We start from the raw sequence: 24,449 nt of genomic DNA on the forward strand, positions 1-24,449 counted from the left end.
TGTGTTGAATAGGTGCGATATTCTACGCAGATGTGGAAGCTGCCATCCTGCACATTCGATTGCCGTCAATGGATAGCAATCGATGTTCGTCGGTGATTGGCATTAGATTGCGGAACAGAGACCGACTTTAAATAAAGGAAAAAAAAGATCGTCAATGCACCACCAATGTAGAGGGAACCAGGCGAGTTCGAGAGGAAACGTCCACTAAACCGTTTGTTTACATCAGAATAAGGATTTTTCACAACGCAAATTAAAGCATTTTTCATTGAATATCTTGCCAATTTCCATCGGTAATTGTCTAATTTTACGTTTTTCCACAGATCTGAACAGATTTGTACCCCAACTGTTCACACACAAGAATTCCAGAAAATCATAATCACTGACGCCAAATTCTCATTTTCCATTTCCTTGACAACAATTTCCTTGCACAATTGATACAAACTTTATTTTTTCAACTGTAGATCAAGTATCAGAGCATCTCAGATGAATCAATTTATCAGGAATAGTAAAAAAGTGTCCTATCCTAAGTAACATTTCAAGTTTTATAGAGGTTTCATGGCATTCTACAAGTCTAAATTATGGTCTACAGAACCCTCATAAAACCAGAATTATTACTTGGGTATGTCATCCAGCAAAAATTTCTGCTCACAACACTCTTTTTGATGATCTTCTATTCACTACCAGAGATCGTTTAGTTCCTATTAAAAAGGCCTATTGGCACATCTGTATGTTTTGTATGGGACAGTTATTTTTTTTTTATAATCCATCGCTAGCTTTGCGAAGCCGAATATTTTTTACATGATTGTGTTTACATACTGGAGGTTTTTACAGAGTGAATATCCTTTCTTACAACTAATGTGAGTAGAACGGGGGCCGTATACTCGCAGCTTACTCGAGATTAGGGATTACATTTATTGATAATTTGAAGGGAGGACAAGGGAAAGCATTTTGAACTAATTTAAAACTTAAACGCCAGTGTTCACTCGGCTGTCGACAAAAGCAGGCCACTCTCGATGTGTGCTACGCGTGCTCCTCATTGTTCTTCATCAGCAGTTCTTTCGGTCGATGCGTCGTCGACTTTGGAAAGCAACCGTTTCGTGATGAGTGTGTGAGTGCTAACCACGTTTTGCGTCCATTGCTGCAATGGACGCGCTCTGACCCTCGTTGGCGTACAACAATTTGCCATACAATGAAACCACTGGAAGCGGCTCCAGTTCTGATGGAGGAGGCTTTTTGGATAGCGGAAGATAAAGTGTTTATTGTGTTGTACCTTTTGACTATAGTTTTAAGATGTATTGTATAGTGACCAAGAATCCTCGGCTCTGTAAAGTTAATTCGGTTGAGCCTTATCAAATAAATTAATAAACAAAAAAAAAAAAAAAACTTAAACGTAAAGGATGACTAAAACACAAAACTTTAAACACATACATCAACAGCTTTAAGAAAGTCGTAAATAAGCTTCAAGGCAAGCCAAGACGTCTCTTATTGGCTTAAAGGCTTGTTTTCCTCGGACCCTAAGGGAATCACACAGAACGGATCGCGCCTTATGATGCAAGGAGCAGGACCAAACAACATGCTCGATGTCGTGATAACCGTTTCCACAGGTACACAAGTTGCTGTGGGCAAGCGTAATACGGAAGAGGTGGGCGTTTAATGAACAGTGATTGGACATGAGCCTGGACATTACACGAATAAAATCACGACTCATATCCAACCCTTTGAACCAGGGTTGGATCGACACCTGTGGGACAATGGAATGTAGCCATCTTCCCAGATCACCATCATTCCACTTTTGTTGCCAGTTGGCGAGGACTTGCTGACGAGAAATCGTGAAACATTCGTGGTCCGCTTTCTCATTGCCCGGGATAGAGCAATGAGAAGGGACCCATACCAAGGTGATGATATGCAAGCTGTTTGATAAAGCACTCAATGACGATCGTATTTCCTGCAGGAAATACGCCGAGTGCTTCATCGGCCGCATTGAATGCATAGCCTCCAGGGAGCTATCCGTAAAAATGAAATAATGGTCAGGTGGAAGTGAGGCAATACGCTCTAACGTGTACGATATAGCTGCTAGTTCAGCAACGTATACCTAACACGGCTTTTGAAGCTTGTATGAGGCGCTATGAAGATCGTGTAATACTCCAAAACCAGTGGACGCATTTATCACCGACCCATCTGTGAAAAATCTCTTCTCGGTGGGGACGTGGCGGTATTTGTTCACAAAAATAGTTGGGACAATCAGGGAACGGTGAGCCTCTGGATTTTCTTGAACCTCCTGCCTCATTGTGAGATCGAATCTCGCGGAAGAACAACTGAAATGATGGGAGACTGCGTGATTGGGGTTGATCGAGGAGGGGCCGATGTCCAGAGTCATGTACTCGTAGTACAAGCTCATGAATCGTGTTTGAGGATTCCGCTCTAGCAGTTTCTCAAAGTTTTCGATCACCAGCGGGTTCATGACTTCACAGTGGATGAGGGACCGGAACGATAAATCCGCAAAACGATTTGTTAAGGGGAGGACGCTTGCAAGAACTTCAAGACTTATGGTATGCGTCGATTGCATACAACCTAGCGCGATTCGAATGCAACGATATTGAATCCTTTGGAGCTACAATATGTGCGTCTTCGCCGCCGATTGAAAGCAAAAGCTACCGTACTCCAAAATCGAGAGAATGGTGGTCTTGTAGAGTCTTATCAGATCTTCCGGATGGGCTCCCCATGACGTGCCGGTAATGGAACGAAGGAAATTGATTCGCTGTTGGCATCTCTGCCTCAGATACGCTATGTGTTTTCCCCAAGTGCACTTGGAATCGAACCAGACACCTAAATACTTAAACGACATGCTGTGAGTGATTGTTCTACCCATAAGTTGAAGCTGAAACTGTGCTGGATAAAGCTTCCAAGAAAAAACAACCTTCTCTGTTTTCTCCGATACCCAGATTCATTGACTAAGTAGACACATTATCCAAGGTATCATCAAACGGTCCCTGCAGGTCCGGTGCTGTTGGTCCAACCACGTAAACCACGCCGTCATCTGCAAGTTGCCTTAACGTGCAATTTTCGGCCTGACAATCATCAATGTCTTTGACATAGAAATTGTACAGGAGGGGACTTAAACATAAGCCTTGTGGAAGACCCATGTAGCTGATTCGTGCAATTTCCGAGTTGCCATGAGAGAAGCTCATTCGTTTCTCGGACAACAATTAAACCGGAAATTGTTGATAATCGGAGAAAGCACACTCGCATGGAGTTTGTCCGAAAGGATGTCGATGCAAACATAATCAAACGCCCCTTTAATGTCCAAGAAAACTGAACCCATCTGCTGTTTTTTCGGCATAGGCTAAATGGAAGTCGTTCGTCTCTTTGCCCCTACGGAATCCAAATTGCGTATCTGAGAGTAAGCCATTCGCCTCGACCCACTTGTCCAGACGAAGAAGAATCATTTTTTCTAACAGCTTCCGAATACACGACAGCATCGCGATGGGACGGTACGAATTATGATGGCGATAACTCTCACTTGTCTCCAATCATCCGGAACAAAGTTGAGCTCCAGGAATCGATTGAACAAGTTCAACAATCGCCTCTTTGTTACGTCTGGGAGGTTCTTGAGCAGGTTGAACTTAATTCGATCCATTCCCGGAGCCGAGCTATTGCATGAAAGAAGAGCAATTGAGAATTCTACCATCGAAAACGGGGAGTCTATGTCAACCTTTTCTATCGGCGGATCGCGCGTGTTGCATCGAACCGGAACCGAATCGGGACAAACCTTACGCACGAAGTCGAAAATCTACTTGTTAGCGTACTCCTCGTTGACCGACGATGCCGCGTTACGCATTCTCCTGCCGACATTCCAGAGCGTTTGCATGGAAGTCTCAGGGACACTTATTGATTTAAGGGTGTTTCTGTTGGAGCAAAATTTACCCTGTTTGGGTTCTATTGAAATTTTGGACGATGCTCCAGAGGCATCCAGAACATACCATCAAGTAGCCAAGGCAACTGTTTGCTCTTAAAGTGTTTCCTCTATCAACTGGTATGGTTAGTTTGCAGGAGTGAGCTTTTATTTGTGAGAAGTCGGCGGTTAAAGTCATTGTTCACTAAAGCAGTATCACCCTTATGAAATGTTGGCATCGAAATGATTGTTGCTCCATCAGATCCATCAAAACCTTATCAGCAGCGTTATTATCAAGAGAAAAATTATGCATTATGTCGGTGTGCTAGGCTACCGAGTAGAACGAAATAACTTACTAATGGCAAATTTTAATTGACTAGAACCTCCAGTTAAGAACTAAATTGGGGGTTCGTACAGCATATCAGTACGTAAAAAACTCGTCATTTGGCATGTACTTCGTATTTATGGATTTAAGTGGCACCGGTGGTGTAGTGGTAAGCGTGATTACCTCTCACCCCAGCAGGCCTGGGTTCAATCCCAGTCGGCGCCGCTGGGATGTTCTGAGGCATAACATCTCTGATCACGCCTTCCTTCAGAAGGGAAGTAAAGCCGTTGGTCCCGGGTTCATGAGTTGATTGGTCGATAGGTAGGGTCCAGGTGTGGGAGGTGCCACCCTGGCATCGGTAGCATTGGTGCTCAGCACAGAAAACAAGATTGACGGAAAACAAATCAAGGAGAAAAAACATATACATGGATTTACTCGGTAAACAAAGTTTTTTGAAAAATATTGTCAAATACACCACAATATGAGTATTTTTGAAATCAGACTAACATGTAGGGAACGGAAATCCATGTCTGATGTCATTTTCAAGTCCAAGATGGCGGCTTTCGGATACAGAAAAATAGGGAAATGCTGTAAACTACCCCACAAAATAAGTATTTTTGGAAAAAAAAAGGAAATCGATGTCTGACGCCATTTTGAAAACCTACTATAGCAACTATATAATTTTAACCAGGGTGCCTTCCATTCATTTTGACTAAAACAATGTTTTATGAAATTATGGAATAATAAGATATTATGATGATATTTTGTATATGTAAGTAATAAGAAAAGATTGTAAAGTTTGTGTTTCACCCATCAAACCTGCAAATTTAGCTTTGACAGAGTCACAATGAGCGCTTTTCTGATCGCCTCTTCGCGAAGAGTGAAGAGCGAAGAGTGGGTGAGATAAATTACAAAATCGCTTATTGCGTTTTCATGTAGCAAAATTGGCAGGTATTATGTGTCAAACACAAACTTAACAATCTTTTCTTGTTGTTTACATAATCAAAATATTTTCATAATATCTTATTATTCCATAATTTCTTAAAACATTTTTTTAGTCAAAATGAATGGACTGCAACTGAGAGTAAGCCATTCGCCTCGACCCACTTGTCCAGACGAAGAAGAATCATTTTTTCTAACAGCTTCCGAATACACGACAGCATCGCGACAGCATTTACTCAGTTGAGCTTATTTTGCGTAAACAGAAACTGAGTAAAAGATACTCAGATAGCATAGTTCCACTATTACCGAAAGAGAGTAGATTTTTACTCACTTTTGAGGAACATTGTACGAGCGTGTAGAAGAATAAATCTCAACATATTGTTTCACTTCCAAGTGCGAGTGATAGCAAACATCATTTTAAGCTGCTCGAATGAAGTGGTTCATAAACTTGTTCCTGCCGATTATTTATGACATTTCAGAAGTTGGTATGAATGGTTTAGAGCAGTGTTGGCGGTTTACGTATTCCTTGATTATCTATGGTGCAACAACCTCAGCTTGACATTCTTTTGTATTACGAATGTATGGCCGAAAGGATTGGAAAATACACAAAATTCAACGTAAAATAAAGGGTGTTAGGATCAAAATTTGACGCATTTCTTTTAGAATTTAAAAACCTGAACACCCCTCATTTTGTAGGTGTGTGCGTGTATAATGACGGCTTTATTTTGATTATGACACTTGCTCTTCAGTCATCAAAATGGCGTCCAAATAAGAGGAAATGAGTTTTTTCAATGGAAATGTTAGCTCATTACCCAAATTTTCTTAATACTGAATTTTGTTCTTGAAAAGTTGGGAAAAACAAGAGAACGGGTTGTTTCATGACAAAGGAAGCAATGGGGTGAAACAAACTAAAACGTTTTTTTCTCGGCTTGCTGATTTGTGCTATGGGACGGACTTGCCATGAGCGGCAGAGCAACGCATCACAATTTTGCAAGCGCATCGCGAAAATACGAACTACTCGCACGCCGAGTGCTTCCTCCGAGCTTCCTGTTCCCGTACCAGTTTTTCAAGCGCATGAAACTGTCGAAGTTCGCTAAGAAGTATCTGGTTTGGCAGGCCATCTGTACCTGTGGCTTGAAAAGCGACATTTTTATTGCAATCAGGACCGTCAACCAGGACATTTGCGTGAACGAGGGTCTGGAAAAACGTCTGCTGCCTTGCCTGAAGCAACACGATTGTTCCGTGCTGTTTTGGTCAACCGGAAGCTTAGCTGAATTTTTAAAATATTTTATACTAATTGAACTTTAAAAAGATAACTAGTTTCATTTCTTTAATAAAAAAAAAGCAATTTAAACGCATTTCTGTTTGAGCAGATTTTGATCGTAGCACCCATTAGGATCATCGAACAAAGCTATTAGAAAAAGTAGAAGTGTCTGTGCCTAGAGGCACGAACGGCAGCTTGACGTAGGACCGCTAGTGGACGGAACAAATATGTTGATCATTTAGTTCTTAACTCTTTCCGTTTTTGAATTGGTGGCACTGAAAAGGGCCGGTTGTTTTTCAAATGTTGGTCACACCAGGGCAAGTCGATGCCGACCGGATGACGGCGGCCTAGTCATGCTGCCTATTGCGGGAAGCCTTTACTCCGGTCGACGTGGGTGCTTTCATCGTCGGGTTCGTCTTCGTATTGGTGCGATGCGTGCTGTTCTAATCATACGTCGTGTCAGACGTTTATCCGTCCGTTGCTCGCAACCCGGGGGCAACTTGACATTTCCAGTACATTTCCAGTGTACCCAGAAAATTTGGTGCTGGTGGTTCTGTCAAACTTACAAATTTCAGAAGTATTATCTGAATAGGGCGAATGCGGAAATGACATACAGTAAATAAAAAGTAATTTTAAAGATAATCTTATTGCATATACATAATCAGTTTATTAATCTTTTTGTGAAGCCACGTATGTCTTTGAGCAGAACAAAACCAAAAGCTTAAACATATGATTTGTAAAACGAAAATAAGTGATTGCCATCGAATGAATCGAAACAAATGAGAATTGAGCGTTTCGATGTTTTCGACGCTATTGCTATTGCTAAAGAAAGAATGGTTTTGCAGCGAGAAAGAGCGTACTAATTAAATGCAGTTAGTACTGCATAATATACAATTTGAGGTAATAGCTTAAAAGAGTACAACGTTAGTACAATCAACCGTATGAAACTAACGATTTTAAATTGGCTCACTCCTTGACTAGCCTATCGGTCCCAAGTACATCTATAAACGTACCCCATTCTAGTCGAAGTTCAAGTACTACACTATGTTAGTGCATGGATATACGAAATGTTAGTTTTCACGCAGCAAACCTGTTGCTCACCGCGAATAAGAATCAATTTTGTATTTTTTTGACCCCGCAATATAAATATGGGGAAGTAAATTCTTTTTATTGATACGACTTTTGTCTTTATCGCACAGCTATGCTCAGAAACATTATTCTCAAGGCTGATAATATTCAAGAGCAAAATATAATAGAAGTGACCAAAGTATATTTATTTCCATTTGATTATAAAAGGAAGACCTCCTTCAATCTGTTTCGATTTGTTTGGATTTATTTCATTTCACCACGAAAATCATAAATTCGCTCTTTTCATATGTCATTGTTGCTTGTTGTTTGACATCCATACATGGTGAAACAATAAGTTGGTTTCCCATAGAGAAATACCGTTGCGGCGGTGAAGGGCAGTCCCTTTGTTAACGTTGTGTGGCGACATCTACTATTTGCAAGTGGGTACGTGAAACTAAGGTTATCTGTCACGTTGCCGGGGACTTGGTTGCTCGAAAGCAAATGACGAAAAAAACAATTTGGCAAGCGTTTTTATTATCGCCGCTTTTCTCCTCCCTTCTTTTCATTGGTGAAATAGTGAGAGATCAACCGAGCATTGAGCTCGCTCATATTAGAAAGGGGAATGTGTCGTGTGTTCGATTTGCGCTCTATCGTTGCGTCCGTGTTTGGGATTTTTCGTTACATGTCTGAATTTTGATTTTTTTTTAATGCGACCCCCAGAATAGAAATTAAAGACGTAGTCCTACGCCAAAAAATGACGGGAAGCACTAGTTTTGAGTGTTGATGAAGTTTGTGCCCATTCCCCAGCATGAATTAAGAGCAAAAACTTTCACCAACTTTTAGCAATATTTGGTTGAATAGGGTAAATTATTCAGCATTTGATGTATTTGATTGCATCACAAATTATATATGATTTCCTCCTGGAGTAAAGGCGTTCCCATTTGATCTCTTCTTTATGGGAAAAATTATCTTGTTGACGTTAAACACTCCGACTTCAAGAACCGTGTACGCATAGCGGTGGCATTTGTTATTTGTTGATACCCGCCTTGTTTTTAGGCTTGGGTAATGAGACTTGCATTTTTAATGTCAGAATCTACACTTAAGAAATTGCAACGCAACCCAAGCAACACTTTTCGTTTTATGAGGGTTCTATAGACCATGATTTAGACTTGTAGAGTGCTATAAAACCTCTTTAAAACTAGCAATGTTACTTGGGAAGTGCTGGTAGTTCCGCTTGCGGTCAGAAGTTTAGTTGCAGACACAATACCTTTTGAATTCACAACTTAATGTTATAAATCATCGACAATTTTTCGGATATCTTGCTTGCACTTATTCTACGATTGAAACATATTAATTCTCTTTTTCGTTGTCATAAGGGCTTAATGTAAACAATGGCTTCATCCACACATTTCTCGTAATTTAAAGTCTATTCACGCAAGCAACCAAGGGACTCTTTCTCCACACAATCATCGTGGTAGTTTGCTAGGGCGAGTTTCCATATTCGAGAAATTTGCGGAAGAAGCCATGATCTGCTTGATTTCAGATTAGGACTGAGAAAGCCACTTGTGACATTAAAACTCATTAGAGAATGATTGATTCCTTATAGCGTGCTTTTTCGCATCACATTCCGCAATTTCTCAAGTCTGAATATTAAGGTTTTAGTCAAAGCAAGTAGCTTAAATTACTTCTTCTAGTCAAGTAGAGTCTGATTTTTTTTTCCTTGATTTGTTTTTCGTCGATATTGTTTTCCATGCTGAGCACCAATGCTACCGACGCCAGGGATGCAGCTCCCACACCTGGACCCTACCTATCGACCCATCAACCCATGAACCGGGGACCAACGGCTTTACTTCCCTTCCGAAGGAAGGCGTGATTAGAGCCTCAGAACATCGCAGCGGCGCCGACTGGGATTGAACTCAGACCTGCTGGGGTGAGAGGCAATCACGCTTACCACTACACTACCGGCGCCGCTAAGCCTGAAATTAACAGATTTATAAATCTTGTAAATCTTGAGATTTGTGCTCTTTAAATTAAGAAACGTAATAAGAAAACGTACTCTACATGGAATCACCTTAAACAGAATGAACAATCACCATTTATACCAAAATTAAGCCTTCATTCCAGTACCTCCACAGAAGACACACCCGTAGCTATAGGACTGCCTACCCTTCTGCAAAGGCACGGATCAATCATTACTCTTCCTGCTTTCGCCAGTTTCTATCCGTAAATGCGGAAGACCGTTATTGTTGATGTTTTTTTATCTTCTAGTTTACCTCAAACCTGTCCAAGCAACGGTTTTACTAGTGTGACTCTTCCTACGATCTGATCGCGTAGCTGATCTAATAACAAATTTAGTTTTGATTTTGATTCAGTTCCAACCTGGATCGGGTATCAAGATTGTCTGGCTCGGGTTGAGGTTCGCACTGACAACAAGCTCAGGTTCGCACGGGTTAGGAACTGGTTCCAAACTGGATAATAAAGATTTAAAGATTTAGATAAGATTCCGAACTGGGTCAGTTTCACCGATCGATAGTCTTGCAGCCCAAATCTCACCCGAACAAAACCTGATCGTACGCTGTTAGTCATTAATAAGTCGTTTGGTGGATGGTATGCTCTTTTGGTGCTGCTGATAGCACACCGTGAGCTTGAGATCGCAGCAGCGGGTGGTTTCGAGAGCACAATTCAGTATGGCGTCTTCAATAGGTGATAAAGCGAGAGTAATTGGAATTGCTAGATGGACAAGTCTAACACTAACTATATTTTACAGGCAACTCAATGAATTGGTCTACCTGTCGGAAAATGACACCGATTTCGCTGAAAATGGATGCAATCCGGATGATCAGTTTGCAATTGTGCTTCATGGATGGCGTGATGGACCGACTAAGGACTGGGTCATCGATCTGCTTTCGAATTTGACAAGCTATCGCGATGGATGCAACATGTTCATGAGCTATGGTAACAACAGTCGCGTGATGAATTATTTCCAAGATCTGTACCCGAACTTTGACCTACTGGTGAATTCTCTGACCCGGCATTTACGGCGGTTAGAAGCGGTTGGCTTCGATCCGAGTCGTGGTTTCATGTTTGGATTCAGTTTTGGAGCTAATTTGGCTTTGGAAGCCGGTCGACGCTTTGGACTACAGAGGATCGGACGCATCGATGGTAGAATGTGACATGTTTGGCGATGGAAATTCGAACAATTCTAAGCTTCTTCCGTTCCATTACAGTGTGTGAGCTAACGGGTGTGCGCTTTGACAACGATAAGAGTTACTTCCTGCTAGATCCCAAGCAGGCAGCCAAGAGTGTACAATGTATCCATACCAGTGAAATATTCGGTACAGCACGTCGCGATTGTCACGTTAGTTGGAGCCTGGGACGTTGCGGGCGAGATCAGCCAGCAGCTGGACCGTTTCCAAAAGGATCGCACGGGCTGTGTCCGTACTTTTACAACAGTGCATTCTCTCATAGCTTCTACGCCCAACCGAAGCCGATGAATTGCAATTCAAATCGATACGCTTCCACCTGGCCACCAGGATTCAAAATGGGATATTTTTGCGACATGGAGAGGTCTGTGTAGATATGTTTAAGCGAAAAGGTGGGCAATGTGGTTAACGGTTTATGATTTATTTTTTAGCGGGGTACTGTACGGAGAGCAATTTGCGTCGACTACGAAGAAGTTTCCCTACACGGATGAGAAAATGCGGCAAGTGGTACCGAGAAGTTGATATCCTAATGTATGAGTCAAAGGGGTTATGTTTGTGCGGTTAATAAAGATGTTCATATAGTTTATTGGTGTAATCGTCAATGCGTTGAGAAAATGCATTCTCTTTAGAATGAATATGGGTGATAGCCTTTCTAGTATAGTGACATGCACTGCAACTGCAGAGCTTTGTATTAGGAGTGTTGAATGAGTTGCCCAGAGTATCACGTACAATTTCGAACTAAGAATCGAATTTCGGTTTTGTGTGACAAAGGCAAGCATGGGAAAACTCACTCACTCGTGTGAGCTCAAGAGAAACAAAATGACCATTATCGGTTGTCAGCAGATTGCTGAGTGAGTGCAAATAGGAATCTCATAAAATAATCAACTATTGCTTCGTTTTATGAAGTAGTTGAAGGATTAATGGATGTCGACTATTTATATTAAAATGGTGTTTTTTTACGTAATATTGCGTCTTTGGCAGCATCTTGGGGGTGCAATTTGCAAAATACCAATGTCAACCGCGTTACGAAAAGTGGTCAGGTTTTGACCACTTTTAACTCTGTTAATAGCGGATGGATTATAACTCTAAACATGCCAATCGATTGTAAATTTTTCTACGAATCTGCTAAAATGCACATTTGATCAATTTTCAATAGATTACTTTTGAAAATAACACAAAGGTCCAACTGTTGCAATGGTGATCAAAATTATCACCGATTTTCAGAGTTGGTTGGAAATGCTATCGAACATTAAGCTTTAGTGTGATAATTTATTCACTAGATATAGGTCTTGATTTTTGAAACGTGAAAGGAGGAACACGAACATTAGAAAATTGTGAGAACATTTTCAGGGAATTTCTATGCTTTTTAATGGCGTGACCGGACCGAGTTTTTCAGGCCACGGTTAATGGGGTGTTTATATCTGTGCGGATTTGTTAGCGCTAGTGTACTCGCCAACTAGCACGAATTTCAGTTGCTCCTGAAATCTCATGCTGGTAGACGCTGATGCCCTGTTTACAATATGCTAGTGCTAGCATAAGTGTAAACACCCCATAAACGAATTAATGGTGCAGCTCCCACGGCTGCAACTGGCTCCAATGCTGCTGCTATTGTTGTTCCTGTTCCTTCTGCTGGTCCGTCTTCTCCAAAATTTGTTAGCTTAGGTACCTCATATTTATATCTACTAACCAATCAAAATGTTCGAACCAATGAGATTCCGTTTACATATGGTCTATCACGCTTCACGCTCACTCGATGCTACTCATTCTTTATTCCACACTAACTCTATCTACTACAATTTGCAAGATCGTAGAACCTTAATGCTAATGTTCCATTAGTTTCAAAAAAGTCGTGAGAGCACTTAAGAAGGACCAAAATCTTCAAGAAAGACCGGAGACCATCAAATAAGTTAAGATATTGATTATAATTGGGAAAATTCAGAGTAATCCCTTATTCCGAGTTGCAAGCTAGAGTTCATCCGATTGAAAATGAGTGAATTTTTTTTTTTTTTTTTTGGCATTTAATACCTACCGTGCATGCGTAGGTTTTGCTTTTGTTTTGTTGTTTATTTTTATTTCGTTTGATAACTCTGACAGCAAACAAATCGCTCCAGTACAAACCCGCCTGGAGAGGACTATTTTGCCAGTTATTTTTTGCAAAACTGTTGGCAACGCTGACTGTCAGTTTTGCTCGCTTCTTCGTTCAACGAAAAATATCAAAGCGAACAAAATCAAACCGGCATATGAAAACACAATGATTGCACGCAATGCGGTAGGTAATTTGGTACTCACTTTCATAGTAACCATCCGGGCAGATCTGCAGGCAAACGGCCAAATCGATGACGTACAGGTGGGCCGGAGCGCAAGTCAAACAGCTATCCTGACCGGCGCCGGCACATGTTTCGCAGGACTCGTGACACGGCCAGCAAACGCCACCCTGATTCGGGAAACTCCGCGGAGGACACCGGCTCACACAGGTACTGATCGGAGGAGGAAAGGAATGCAATATTTGGTGATCAATTGTTGCTCCCAATATTTAAAAACAAAAATGTACTCACTTGTCCAATCGGTAGTGCTTGCAGGCAACGCATTGGGTTGGTCCCTTACCGTAGCAACCCTGCGAATCGCACTCGGGATCACAGTCGTGCAGCACCACCAGTTTGTTGTTCGAATCGGCCATCACGTTCTCCCGCTGAGCCGTTGGAATGTTGTGTCCATTCAGGGTGGTCACCGTTTTGTCGATGCCACTGCCTGCGCCGCTGAACTGGAACGGATAGTTCATCGAGTTGGAGTAAATGTCCGACTGGTAGTAGTTTCCGGCACCGCTCAAGGCTGGTGAATTGATGTCCGTTTCGGTTGGAAACACGAATGGATTGACGTTGCCGTAGTTGGCGATCGAACCCCGTTGAGCTTCGTTCTTCAGTCGGATTGGATTCTGATCGGTTCCGTAGAAGATGAGTTGCCACTTGGATAGAATGCCGGACTGGCTGACGCGTCTTCGACCACCGTTCAAGATTTGAAGTGTCCAACGGCCTTCGGCCTTTTCACCCCAGAAGTGCACGCTCAGGAATGGCCAATCGTCAAAGTTAGACTTGGTTACATCACGAGGCCGTTCGAATAGCAAAGTGCTTGTGGTTCCCATGGGAGAAGTTAGCAGGATTCGGAGGTTCCCGCGAGGGAAAAACCTTAGTGTGATTTTACATTGGACGTGTTCTAGGAAACGAACTTCGTTGACCGTCCCGGCGCAGCCATTTACGTCCATGTGCGTCTGCAGAGTGTATCCAACGGATCCCTCAATAGAGCGATCTTCGTTGATTTCACGTGATTTACATATATGTTGCGGTGGGACACTTGTCCACTGTTCCGCCAGGCTGACCATTGATCCAGCATCCATCAATCCGTAGCCAAATTTGTGGCTGACTTTCCTCTTGACGCCGTTCAGGATCCATCCGGACTCCTTCTCCAAAGGTTCTGGACGGGATGTCAACACAACCAGGTACTGCATATCACGCCACGTCAGAGAGGGATTTGCTTCCAGAGCCAATGCAGCGATTCCGGCTGCCAGTGGGGCCGAAGCCGAAGTTCCCGTATGTTCAACCGTACAGATTCGGTCCGGTCGTAGCGATCCATCCATATCCACGGTCGCAACACTCTTGTCGTGTCCAGGAGTTCCGGAACTATACGTCGTGGCAAGGGTAGATGAGCATTCCTCCAAGTACCAGGGTTTGTAACTGCAGATTGAGAAATATGTTTATAGACTCGATCAAATTGCACGAAATTGCAAACTCAAAGAAAACTTACCCTCCCTGTGTAGCGCTGGAGATCGAAAGGGTGAAGATGGAATTGGTATAGCCATCGCAGTTGCAGCTATCAGTGTACCGGCCTCCATTGCCCGAGGCCCAGATGAAGATCGATCCCTTGCCCTGGCGACCGCTGGTAACTCCGAAGATGAACGCCCTCCGAGCCAGAGGCCCAGGCCCGTCCACCGTGGATCCGTCGTCTTCCGGACCCCACGAGGCGCTGTAGATGTGAATGTGGTCAGGATTTAGGCCCAGAGCTTTTGCTTCCACGGCATCGTTAACGGTGCCATCCAACATCCGAACTCCTGCGAAAAAGAAAAACAAGAAGAGAAACACAATTTAAAATATGCGTCGCTTCACGTTTATTCAATAAGGGATTAAATCTTCCATCTCCTCCTTTCTCGTTTCTAAAAGCATGATTTTAGCTTTTTGCAATCGAGCAACCAACAACACGATGAATTGTATGCTCCAATTCTTAACTTATTTTTGGGCTCAAGACCGTCCATAAGAAAGCATCAACATCTGATGAAAACGTCAGAACAGGGGACGGAGGAGAGGATAATCAGATTCATCAATGTTATTGAACGACCCCACCCTTTGCCGTTGTCATCATGACCGGTAAAATAAGAAGAAGAAGAAGATGTCAACGTATTCATCGTGGGAGGGAAGGCAAAAACACGGGGCTAATTCACCTTCGGTAAGTTTCAAATCTTCTTACATATATGTATTCCCGGTGGAATCATGTCATACCGCCACGAACATAACTCATGAAAAATGACATTTACGTTCAAAAGTGGAAACCAAATATTTCCAGTATTCAAATAAATTTGAAATCACTCGCTGAAAGTCTTACGTCATTATCTAAAAATTTACATTATATACACACTTAGAAAAATTTATGTAAATTTAGGTGCTCTGAGACTGACATATACGAGCGTCAATTTTGACATAAAATCGAGTCATAATAAACGTGAAATTCAGCTCAATCAAACGTACTTTCGAACGTTTCAGTCTCGGAGTACTTAATTTTACATGACATGTTTGTTTACGTCTCATCTTTTATTTCAAAGATGGATTCCGTCACGTGTAAAATTAGTTTTTTCTAAGTGTGTATGATTAAACTAGAACATCATGGGATAAATTTCCAACTTATAAACGGCTTTTACGTGAACAGCAGGCTTATACGATTCTTTCCGTGCATTGTAATTTTACTTCAGGTTGTCTGGGACGGCCATCAAACATTTGGACATACAAACAATGTGTGACAAATCTATTTTCATACTGATTGTCCAACGTTTCAACTTTGTCCGAATAGTAAGCCCTATGGCAGAATGAAGCATAAGTTAATAATCCTGCGAGGGAAAAGAGCGCACAAACGAGAGGCGAAACAAACTAGCCATGTAAGGCGAATAAACTTTGTCGGCTTACCGCTGACGGAACATGTGAGATTTTGATGCGAAGGAGTTAACGGGATTGCATTTTTATACCTGTGCCTCAATATGGCCGGTGACAAGTTGATTTTTTTTTCTTTTGAACTAAACATCACTATGCTTTGATAAAAGCGAAAATCCGATACTCATTACGAGCTGATAAACAAGTCTGCTATAAGCTGATTATTGTTAACGTAACCGTATACATCTGAAACTAGATGGTAAATACTGTAAACCTCAGAAAGTTTCCTCTGTCTCGAGTTATGTCTTAAGCAGGAAATCAAAAATATCTTCATCATTGCAAAATGAAATACGACATACGAGCTAAATAATAATAACAAACAACACACTTGTCCTGTAACAGTTTCTATAACCTTTGCATGACTGTTTCTGGTTTTAAAGCAGTTTACTAAACATAACTCAATGAGTTACTTGGGATGGGTGATCAGTAACGGCAAACAACAAAGATGAAAATGTTTTCGATTGATGTTTTCGATTAAATTTCTCTCATTTATTTGGTTCAAATTATAGTTAAGACACTGTAGTCTTCGATGATATCTTATTTTTTATATTCTTTTAAACATTCAAAGTGTTTTTATGTTACTTCATACGCGAAGTTAACGATTTTCAGAGTTGGTTGGAAATGCTAACATGAAGCTTTAGTGTGATGATTTATTAGCTAGAGAATGATCTTTAGAAGAGGGTAGGTGGATAGTTCCGTTAGAGTACGGCAGTATGAAAATTGAATAGAAGTTGAAAATGAGAGAAAGGCCATTAATGCGACAGTTTTTAAAGATAGACGCACATTTTTGCCTAACCCGTACGATGTACGCGGAGACTTGAAGTATGTCTCCAAGTCTACAGGCAAAAATGTGCGTCCCTCTTTTTGCTCATAAACTGTTGCCAAATCTCCGGGCGAATATCGTTTTTTTTTCCAGAGATTGAACATGCAATAATCACAAAAGCTGGTGCTGTAATTATTGTGCAAAATTGAATGAATATGTTGCGTTTCAGCAACCCTGTTCCTGATTCATCAACACTTTTTGAGCACGAAGTGTTTAGAATCGCATTAAGTTTATAAATTGCTCTTTTGATTGTCGATTTCTCTATATTTAGGTGGTGAAAAGTTGAATCCCTCACTAAGATGTGCTCGTTCCCCCGCTTCTGGCGTGCAAAAGAACCAGTATTAAGTAACTAACGGATATCCACACTACATGGCATATAAAATCGACTCAAATTTAAGATTAAATTACTCAAACTCTAGAAAACGTAGTTTACTTGTATTTTTTTTTTTTTTTTTAAATGCGTTTATTTTTCCAGGCTCATTTGCCGTAGCTTTGCGGAGCCGATATTCATTGTTTGGATGACAAAATTTCTTAAAACTAACGTTAGTAAAGCGGGGACCGATTACTCGCGGCTATCTCGAGGTTAGGGGTAACAAATTGTAACAAATGGATGGCAGGGTAGGGATTGAGAACACAAGGTTTGGAGAGCAATGTGCTTTTTATCTCGAACTAAGCGACCAACTGACGAAAAAGACAAACATGGGGGTACACCGATGGGCAGCTAACAACTTGGGGGAACACAAGATGACACTAACTACTAAATCCTCAGATCGATCCGTTTTAAAAACACATAAATTAAATTAAAATATTCGAGATCTCGGCTCGCCAAGATGTCTCTAACGGGCCGCATAGGTTGTTTTCCTCGGGCCCTGAGGGATGCGGATAACTCGGATCTAGCAACACAATGTAGGGTGCATGACCAAAGCACGTGGTCGATATCGTGATAGCCACTACCACAAGCGCACAAATTGCTGCCTGCGAGCCCGATTCGGAAGAAATGCGAGTCTAACGAGTAGTGATTGGACATGAGCCTTGATATGACACGTATAAAGTCACGGCTCATGTCCAATCCTTTGAACCATGGCTTGTTCGACACCTGTGGGAGAATAGAATGTAACCATCTTCCCAGATCACTCTCATTCCATTTTTGTTGCCAGTTGGTGAGGACGTGCTGACGGGTAATTGAGAAAAATTCCGCAAAGGCGATTTGTCGATCAAAAATATCGCCTTCCATAGCGCCCACCTTAGCAAGCGAGTCCGCTTTCTCATTACCCGGAATTGAGCAATGAGATGGGACCCAAGCTAAGGTGATAGTATAGGAGCAGTTAGATAAAGTACTCAATTTTGCTCGGATTTCGGTCAGGAAATACGAGGAGTGCTTCATCGGCCTCATTGATCGAATAGCCTCCAACGAGCTAAGGCTATCAGTAAAAATAAAATAGTGATCAGATGGTAGTGAGGCAATTTGCTCTACTGCGTAAAATATGGCTGCTAGTTCCGCAACGTATACGGAACAGGGTTTTTGCAGTTGATATGAGGCGCTATGAAATTCGTTGAATACTCCAAATCCAGTGGAAGCGTTTATAGTTGACCCATCTGTGAAAAAACTCTTATTGTTACTAACATGGTGGTACTTGTTTGCAAAAATTAAGGGAACAACCATCGATCGATGGTGATCTGGTATTCCACGGATTTCTTGCAACATGGTCAGATCAAAATTTACAGAGGAACTATAAAAGTCTTGGAGGCAAACACGAGAGGAATTGAATGAAGAAGGGCCAATCTCCAGCGTCATGTACTCGTAATAGAGACTCATGAATCTTGTTTGAGGATTTCTGTCGAGCAGCTTCTCAAAGTTTTCTATTACTAATGGGTTCATTACTTCACAACGGATAAGAAACCGGAAGGACAGTTCCGCGAAACGATCTGTCAGTGGGAGAACACCCGCGAGTACTTCGAGGCTCATCGTATGCGTCGAGTGCATACAGCCAAGCGCGATTCGGAGGCAACGGTATTGAACCCGTTGCAGCTTCAGGATATGTGTTTTCGCCGCGGATTGAAAGCAGAAGCTTCCGTACTCTAGAACCGACAAGATGGTTGTTCGGTACAACCTGATCAGATCTTCCGGGTGTGCTCCCCACCAAGTTCCAGTGATTGTACGAAGAAAATTGATTCTTTGTTGGCATTTTTGTTTCACATACGCAATATGTTTTCCCCATGTGCTTTTGGAATCGAACCAGACACCTAAATACTTGAAAGATATACTTTGAGTGATTGTTCTACCCTTTAGTTGAAGCTGTAACTGTGCAGGATGATGCTTCCTAGAAAAAACAACCAACTCAGTTTTCTCCGGAGAGAATTCGATACCCAGCTTCATAGCCCAAGTAGACAAATTGTCTAAGGTATCTTGCAATGGTCCTTGCAGGTCCGGTGCACTTGGCCCTATAACGGATACAACGCCGTCATCTGCAAGCTGCCTTAGCGAGCAATTTTCATCAAGACAACCATCAATGTCTTTTACATAAAAATTATAAAGAAGGGGGCTTAAACATGAACCCTGGGGGAGACCCATGTAACTAATTCGTGAAGTTGTCGAGTTTCCATGAGAAAAGCTCATATATTTCTCAGACAACAAGTTGCTCAAATAGTTGTTCATAATTGGTGAAAGCCCACTATCGTGGAGTTTATCCGAAAGGACATCGATACAAACAGAATCAAAAGCCCCCTTAATGTCCAAGAAAACTGAACCCATTTGCTGTTTTTGCGCATAGGCCAGTTGAATATCAGTTGAAAGCAACGCAAGACAGTCGCTCGTTCCTTTGCCTCTCCGAAATCCAAATTGCGTATCTGAAAGTAAACCATTCGACTCGACCCATTTGTCTAGACGAAAAAGAATCATTTTCTCCAACAATTTCCGTATACAGGACAGCATCGCGATGGGACGGTACGAGTTATAATCCGACGCGGGTTTACCGGGTTTTCGAATGGCGATAACTCTTACTTGCCTCCAGTCATCCGGAACAATGTTGTGCTCCAGAAATTGATTGAATAAGTTCAACAAGCGTCTCTTCGCGACATCTGGGAGATTTTTAAGCAAGTTGAACTTGATTCTATCCATTCCTGGAGCTGAATTGTTACATGAAAGGAGAGCAAGTGAGAATTCCACCATCGAAAACGGGGAATCTATTTCGTTATTACCCGACGGACGATCACGAACGTTGGTTTGAACCGACACCGAATCCGGGCAAACTTTCCGCGCGAAGCTGAATATCCAACTGTCCGAGTACTCCTTGTCTTCGTTAATCGGTGATGACGCGTTTCGCATTCTCCTGCCGACATTCCAGAGTGTTCTCATGAAAGTCTCTCGCGACAAACCATCGACGAACCGACGCCAGTAACCGCGTTTTTTTGCTTTAATTAAGTCCTTAAAAGTTTTCTCGAGGTCGGTGTACCGCTCGAAATCCCCGACCTTGCCGTGTTTGCGGAACCGTTTAAACGCGGCGGACTTCTCGCTGTTCGCGTCGGTGCAATCCTTATCCCACCACGGGGTGGGAGGTCGCTTGCGGACGGAAATACCCGGAACACGTTTCGTCTGTGCTCGCAGCGCAGAATCGATGATAAGACGCGCGAGAAAGGAGTACTCGTCCAGCGGAGGAAGTACGTCAACCGATTGGCTGGCATCAAGAACCGCGGTCGCGAATTTTCGCCAGTCAATGTTTTTTGTAAGATCGTACGCGATGTCGACCGAGCGAGTAGAAGATGAACCATTGGTAATAGAAATTTTGATTGGCAAATGGTCACTACCGTAGGGATCTTGAATTACTTTCCACGAGCAATCCAACGATAGTGAACTCGAACAAAGTGAGAGGTCTAATCTGCTTATTTTTGCTGGAGGTTTGGCTACTCGTGTTGCTTCCCCGGTGTTCAGAATTGTCATTTTGAAGAAGTCGCACATGTCGTATATCAAGGTTGAGCGGTTGTCGTCGTACAGTTCCCCCCAGCCTGTACCGTGAGAGTTAAAATCTCCCAAGATCAACCGTGGCTCCGGCATAGCCGTGCAGATATCCGAGAAACTTTGACGAGAAATCGCAGTTCGCGGTGGAAGATATACTGAGGCAATACTGAGGCATTTACCTCGAATATTAACCTGACATGCAACAACTTCAATGCCTGTCACCGAAGGCAGATCGATTCTGTAGAAGGAATGGAGCTTGTTGATCCCCAGAAGCACCCCTCCATACGAATCTGCGCGGTCAAGGCGAATAATGTTGAAATCGTGGAAAGCAAGATCGTTGTCTGAAGAGAGCCATGTTTCACAAAGGGCAAATGCATCAGAAAGTGAGTTGTTAACTAAAAATTTAAATGTGTCAAGTTTTGGCATAAGACTTCTACAGTTCCACTGAAGAACAGAGATCATATCCCCGACCTCATTCGGAGAATTATCCATCGAAAGATATGATCGATGCAAGGAAGGACCACCTAGAAGCTAGTTGCTTCAAAAGAGTTTTCACCATTGGCAGCACTAAATTAATAATGCTCCTCGTTGAGTCAGAGACATTGAATATACTGAAGAAGCTATCCACAATACCAGAAAACGTGAACATGGGGGCATGTTCTTGCTGATTATTCAGCTGCTTTTCTGGCCGAAAAACTGGGACATCTGGGGTTTTAGATGATCCTGGAAGTGACGGAAAGTTCTTGTCATAATTACAAGGTTTAAAACCCGGTGGAATGGGTTTCGGTGTATTTTCGTTACCTCTTGGATTTTCCAAGGTGGAAGGGTGGTCCGTACGAGTGGCCTTACGAGGCTTTTCGGTGGTGTGTTGTTTTGCTCGTTTTCTCGTATTGCCTTTAAAGACAAACGGACTACCCTCACCGCCCTCTGAGTCAGAGTCTAGAGCATCAACTGGCAAAATGGAGAACGTGTTACTGTTTTTTGGTGTGGTCTGAGAAGATGAAGCGGTATTCTTCAAGAGTTCTGCTAGTGTTCTCTTGGAGCGAGCTTGCAGAGACCGCTTAAGTTTTTCTCCCTGCTGTTTATACCTCGGGCAGTTAGTCAGGGTATGCAGGCTCTCCTTGCAGTACACGCATTTTGGTGGAGCACCGCAAGGGCCCTCTTGATGTTGCTCGCCACACTGATCGCAGCGTGGTTTGTTCGAGCAGTAGTCCGATGTATGACCAAGTTGTTTACATTTCGAGCAGTTCATTACCCGAGGTACAAACAGGCGTACAGGCAGCCGAACCTTGCCAATAGCGACGTAGTGAGGTAACGCTGAACCCGAAAAGGTCACACGAAACGAGTTTGACAAGGAATAAGTTTTTTTGGAGCCTACTACGGATACTGACTGCATTTGAAGGCAGTCCAATATCTTCACCTTCGGCAGAGCACGGTTTTTAAAGATTCCGAAGGAATCAGGACCCAAGAAATCATCACTAGTCAAACTCGCTTCGGTGACCACTCCTTCAATTTCTACCTCACTACTGGGTATGTAGACTCGGTATTCCAATGAAAAAAGCTCGCACGCAACAATTTGGTTAGCCTGCTTCCGGTCATCAACGGTAACGCGCAGTTTTATTGGTGTTACCTTGAAAATATCGGTAACGGCCGAAAAATGTGTTGTTAGATCCTTAGAGATCCTCGGAATGTTCAAAGGTTTTTGTTTGGGCCGGAAAAAAACAACCCATGGGCCTTTCGAGGCTTCTGGGTAAGCCTTTAGGCGGGGGAGCGCAGAGGTTTTTGGGGGCAATGGTGTGGGGGGTGCAGGTGGACGAGGAGGAGATGGTGGGGGAGAGGGTTGTGGGCGATACCTTTTCTTGGGATATGCTCCAGTATTTTTGCTGGAGAGCGAGTCAACTGGAACGTCAAGGGTTTCCATTTCCACAACTTCCTCGAGACTTTCGTGTGAGGTGGAATTAAGAGTTTCGTCGTCTGAGATGGAAAGCGACCATCCCCCGCCTTTATCATTTTCATCCATTGCGGTTAAATATCGCCGCAATGGTGTTTTTTGTAAAAAATTTTACAAATAATTGCAGTAATTTCAAATAATATCAAAAAAAAATATATATATATATAGTTTCACTCTACTAACGAGTAATACATGCAAAGAAAAAAAAAATCAAAAAAAAAATAAAAAAAAATAAAATAATGATTATATACTATTTACAGAGTTTTGGATCACCCTAAGTAATACAAAAATAATAATAAAAAAAAAATCAAAAAAAAAATCAAGCGAAAAAAAAAATTGGATTTTTGGATCACCCTAATTAAACACCAATCTAATATTGGACCAGGGAAACAAGGAAGATGCTATACTGGCGAGAACAATACAAACGACACGATTTATACCTAACGCACTGAGGCGGCAGCAGACTGGAGAGATATAATTGTTTGATCCAACGGCTGCAGAGTCAATAACCTCGATGCTGGTGTGCCTCGGTCGACTCGGTAGGCAATATGACGCTCTTTCGTTGTTGCTATCGGTGGGGTGATGTACCGATAGTGGTGATGATTTTGCTGATGATGTTGCGATGATGCTGGGTTAAAGCTGGACCGTAATGAAAGCACTCGGCATATCATTAACGACTTCCTCACTCGCGCACTAGTCGTCTAAACACTATGCCAATTAACTTTGGCGAGAAAAAACCCTCGCGTGGGGAAAAACTCAAAACTAAATGATAGTGTCGTACAACGAGACCGATGCGACTTGATCGGCTCAGCGTGCGAGACGGAATGGAGTTTACTTGTAGAATAATTAAAATTTTCCGTGGCTCATAAATCTTTTCGAATAGGACAAAAAGCTACGAAAATTTACTCGTTTTAGAAGAACACACTCAAAGAATAAATCACATATCCAATGGAAAATATTCATTGGAATTTCACATAACTTTCATGTGATATCATAATAGGAAATTGTACCACAAAATCAACTGAAGTTTATGTGTCAAAAGAAATTTAAGTGATTTATCAACGATGATGATTTCCTATAGTGACACATATCACCTTCTTAATGCTTCAGTATACCTCAAACGATTAATTCTTGGTTGTTAATAGAACTTCCTTGATGAAATCGGCTGCTTCATGCAGACTGAGCAATTCTGATTATAGTATCAGATTTGTTCTGTATACAGAGGAACTGGGAGGGCTTATTAGAAACTTCTCACCAATAAAGTAATGATCTTCTAGTAAATTTTGCATATCATTTTATTAAAATTTTATTTTATTTTAGCATATTATTTTTGTTACAACCAATTGGCATTAGTATACGATACAAAAGATTTAATATTACTTGCTCGTTTTTGCGTAAAATAATCAATATTTATTTTACTTGTAATTACCTATGAAAGTTTTTTTCAAGTTTTTTTTTTGTGATCCTAAAATTTACCCAGTTTGGTTAGAAGTTTCGAAGCTAACGCATGTCCACAGGCCTAATAGAAAGATAGGCAGAAAAAGTGTATCATGAAGAATGGTTGCATGCAGGGTTGCTTCCACTCACTTGCTATAGATGAGTGATTTTCGGAGTTTTGAATTCGTTAGATGTTGTAATGGAGATTTGTGCTGTTGGATGCGGGAGAAGATTGGAGGGCGGGTGTTTGACGCATAGAGCCTGTCAATTTCGCTTTCAGAGTGTCGCAGTCAGCGGTTTTATGATTCGTGAGCGCTTACGATTCGTAGAATCGTTGATT

At 42.0% G+C, this 24,449-nt stretch overlaps 2 protein-coding genes across 8 annotated transcripts in view; one reads left to right on the forward strand and one right to left on the reverse strand.

Annotated features, from left to right (window-relative positions):
• LOC135703040 (furin-like protease 2) overlaps positions 1 to 24,449 on the reverse strand; it is a 1,186,720-nt gene that overhangs the window by 59,015 nt on the left and 1,103,256 nt on the right. For all 7 annotated transcript variants that reach the window (XM_065224146.1, XM_065224145.1, XM_065224144.1 and 4 more), the window contains 3 exons: positions 14,493 to 14,796; positions 13,250 to 14,422; positions 12,984 to 13,171 (listed from right to left, as the gene is read on the reverse strand). In XM_065224146.1, the coding sequence (XP_065080218.1) occupies positions 12,984 to 13,171; positions 13,250 to 14,422; positions 14,493 to 14,796 (1,665 nt within the window). The remainder of the gene's footprint in view (positions 1 to 12,983; positions 13,172 to 13,249; positions 14,423 to 14,492; positions 14,797 to 24,449) is intronic.
• LOC135703043 (uncharacterized) lies at positions 9,994 to 11,216 on the forward strand. The gene is made up of 3 exons (XM_065224152.1): positions 9,994 to 10,653; positions 10,719 to 11,064; positions 11,126 to 11,216. Exons 1-3 carry the CDS (start codon positions 10,179 to 10,181, stop codon positions 11,214 to 11,216), a joined length of 912 nt encoding a protein of 303 aa, XP_065080224.1. The 5' UTR covers positions 9,994 to 10,178.

This window comes from Ochlerotatus camptorhynchus, unplaced genomic scaffold (genome assembly GCF_037179485.1).
Source record: "Ochlerotatus camptorhynchus isolate MF236.1 unplaced genomic scaffold, CSIRO-AGI_Acam_v1.1 ptg000207l, whole genome shotgun sequence".
Lineage (NCBI taxonomy): Eukaryota > Metazoa > Arthropoda > Insecta > Diptera > Culicidae > Ochlerotatus > Ochlerotatus camptorhynchus.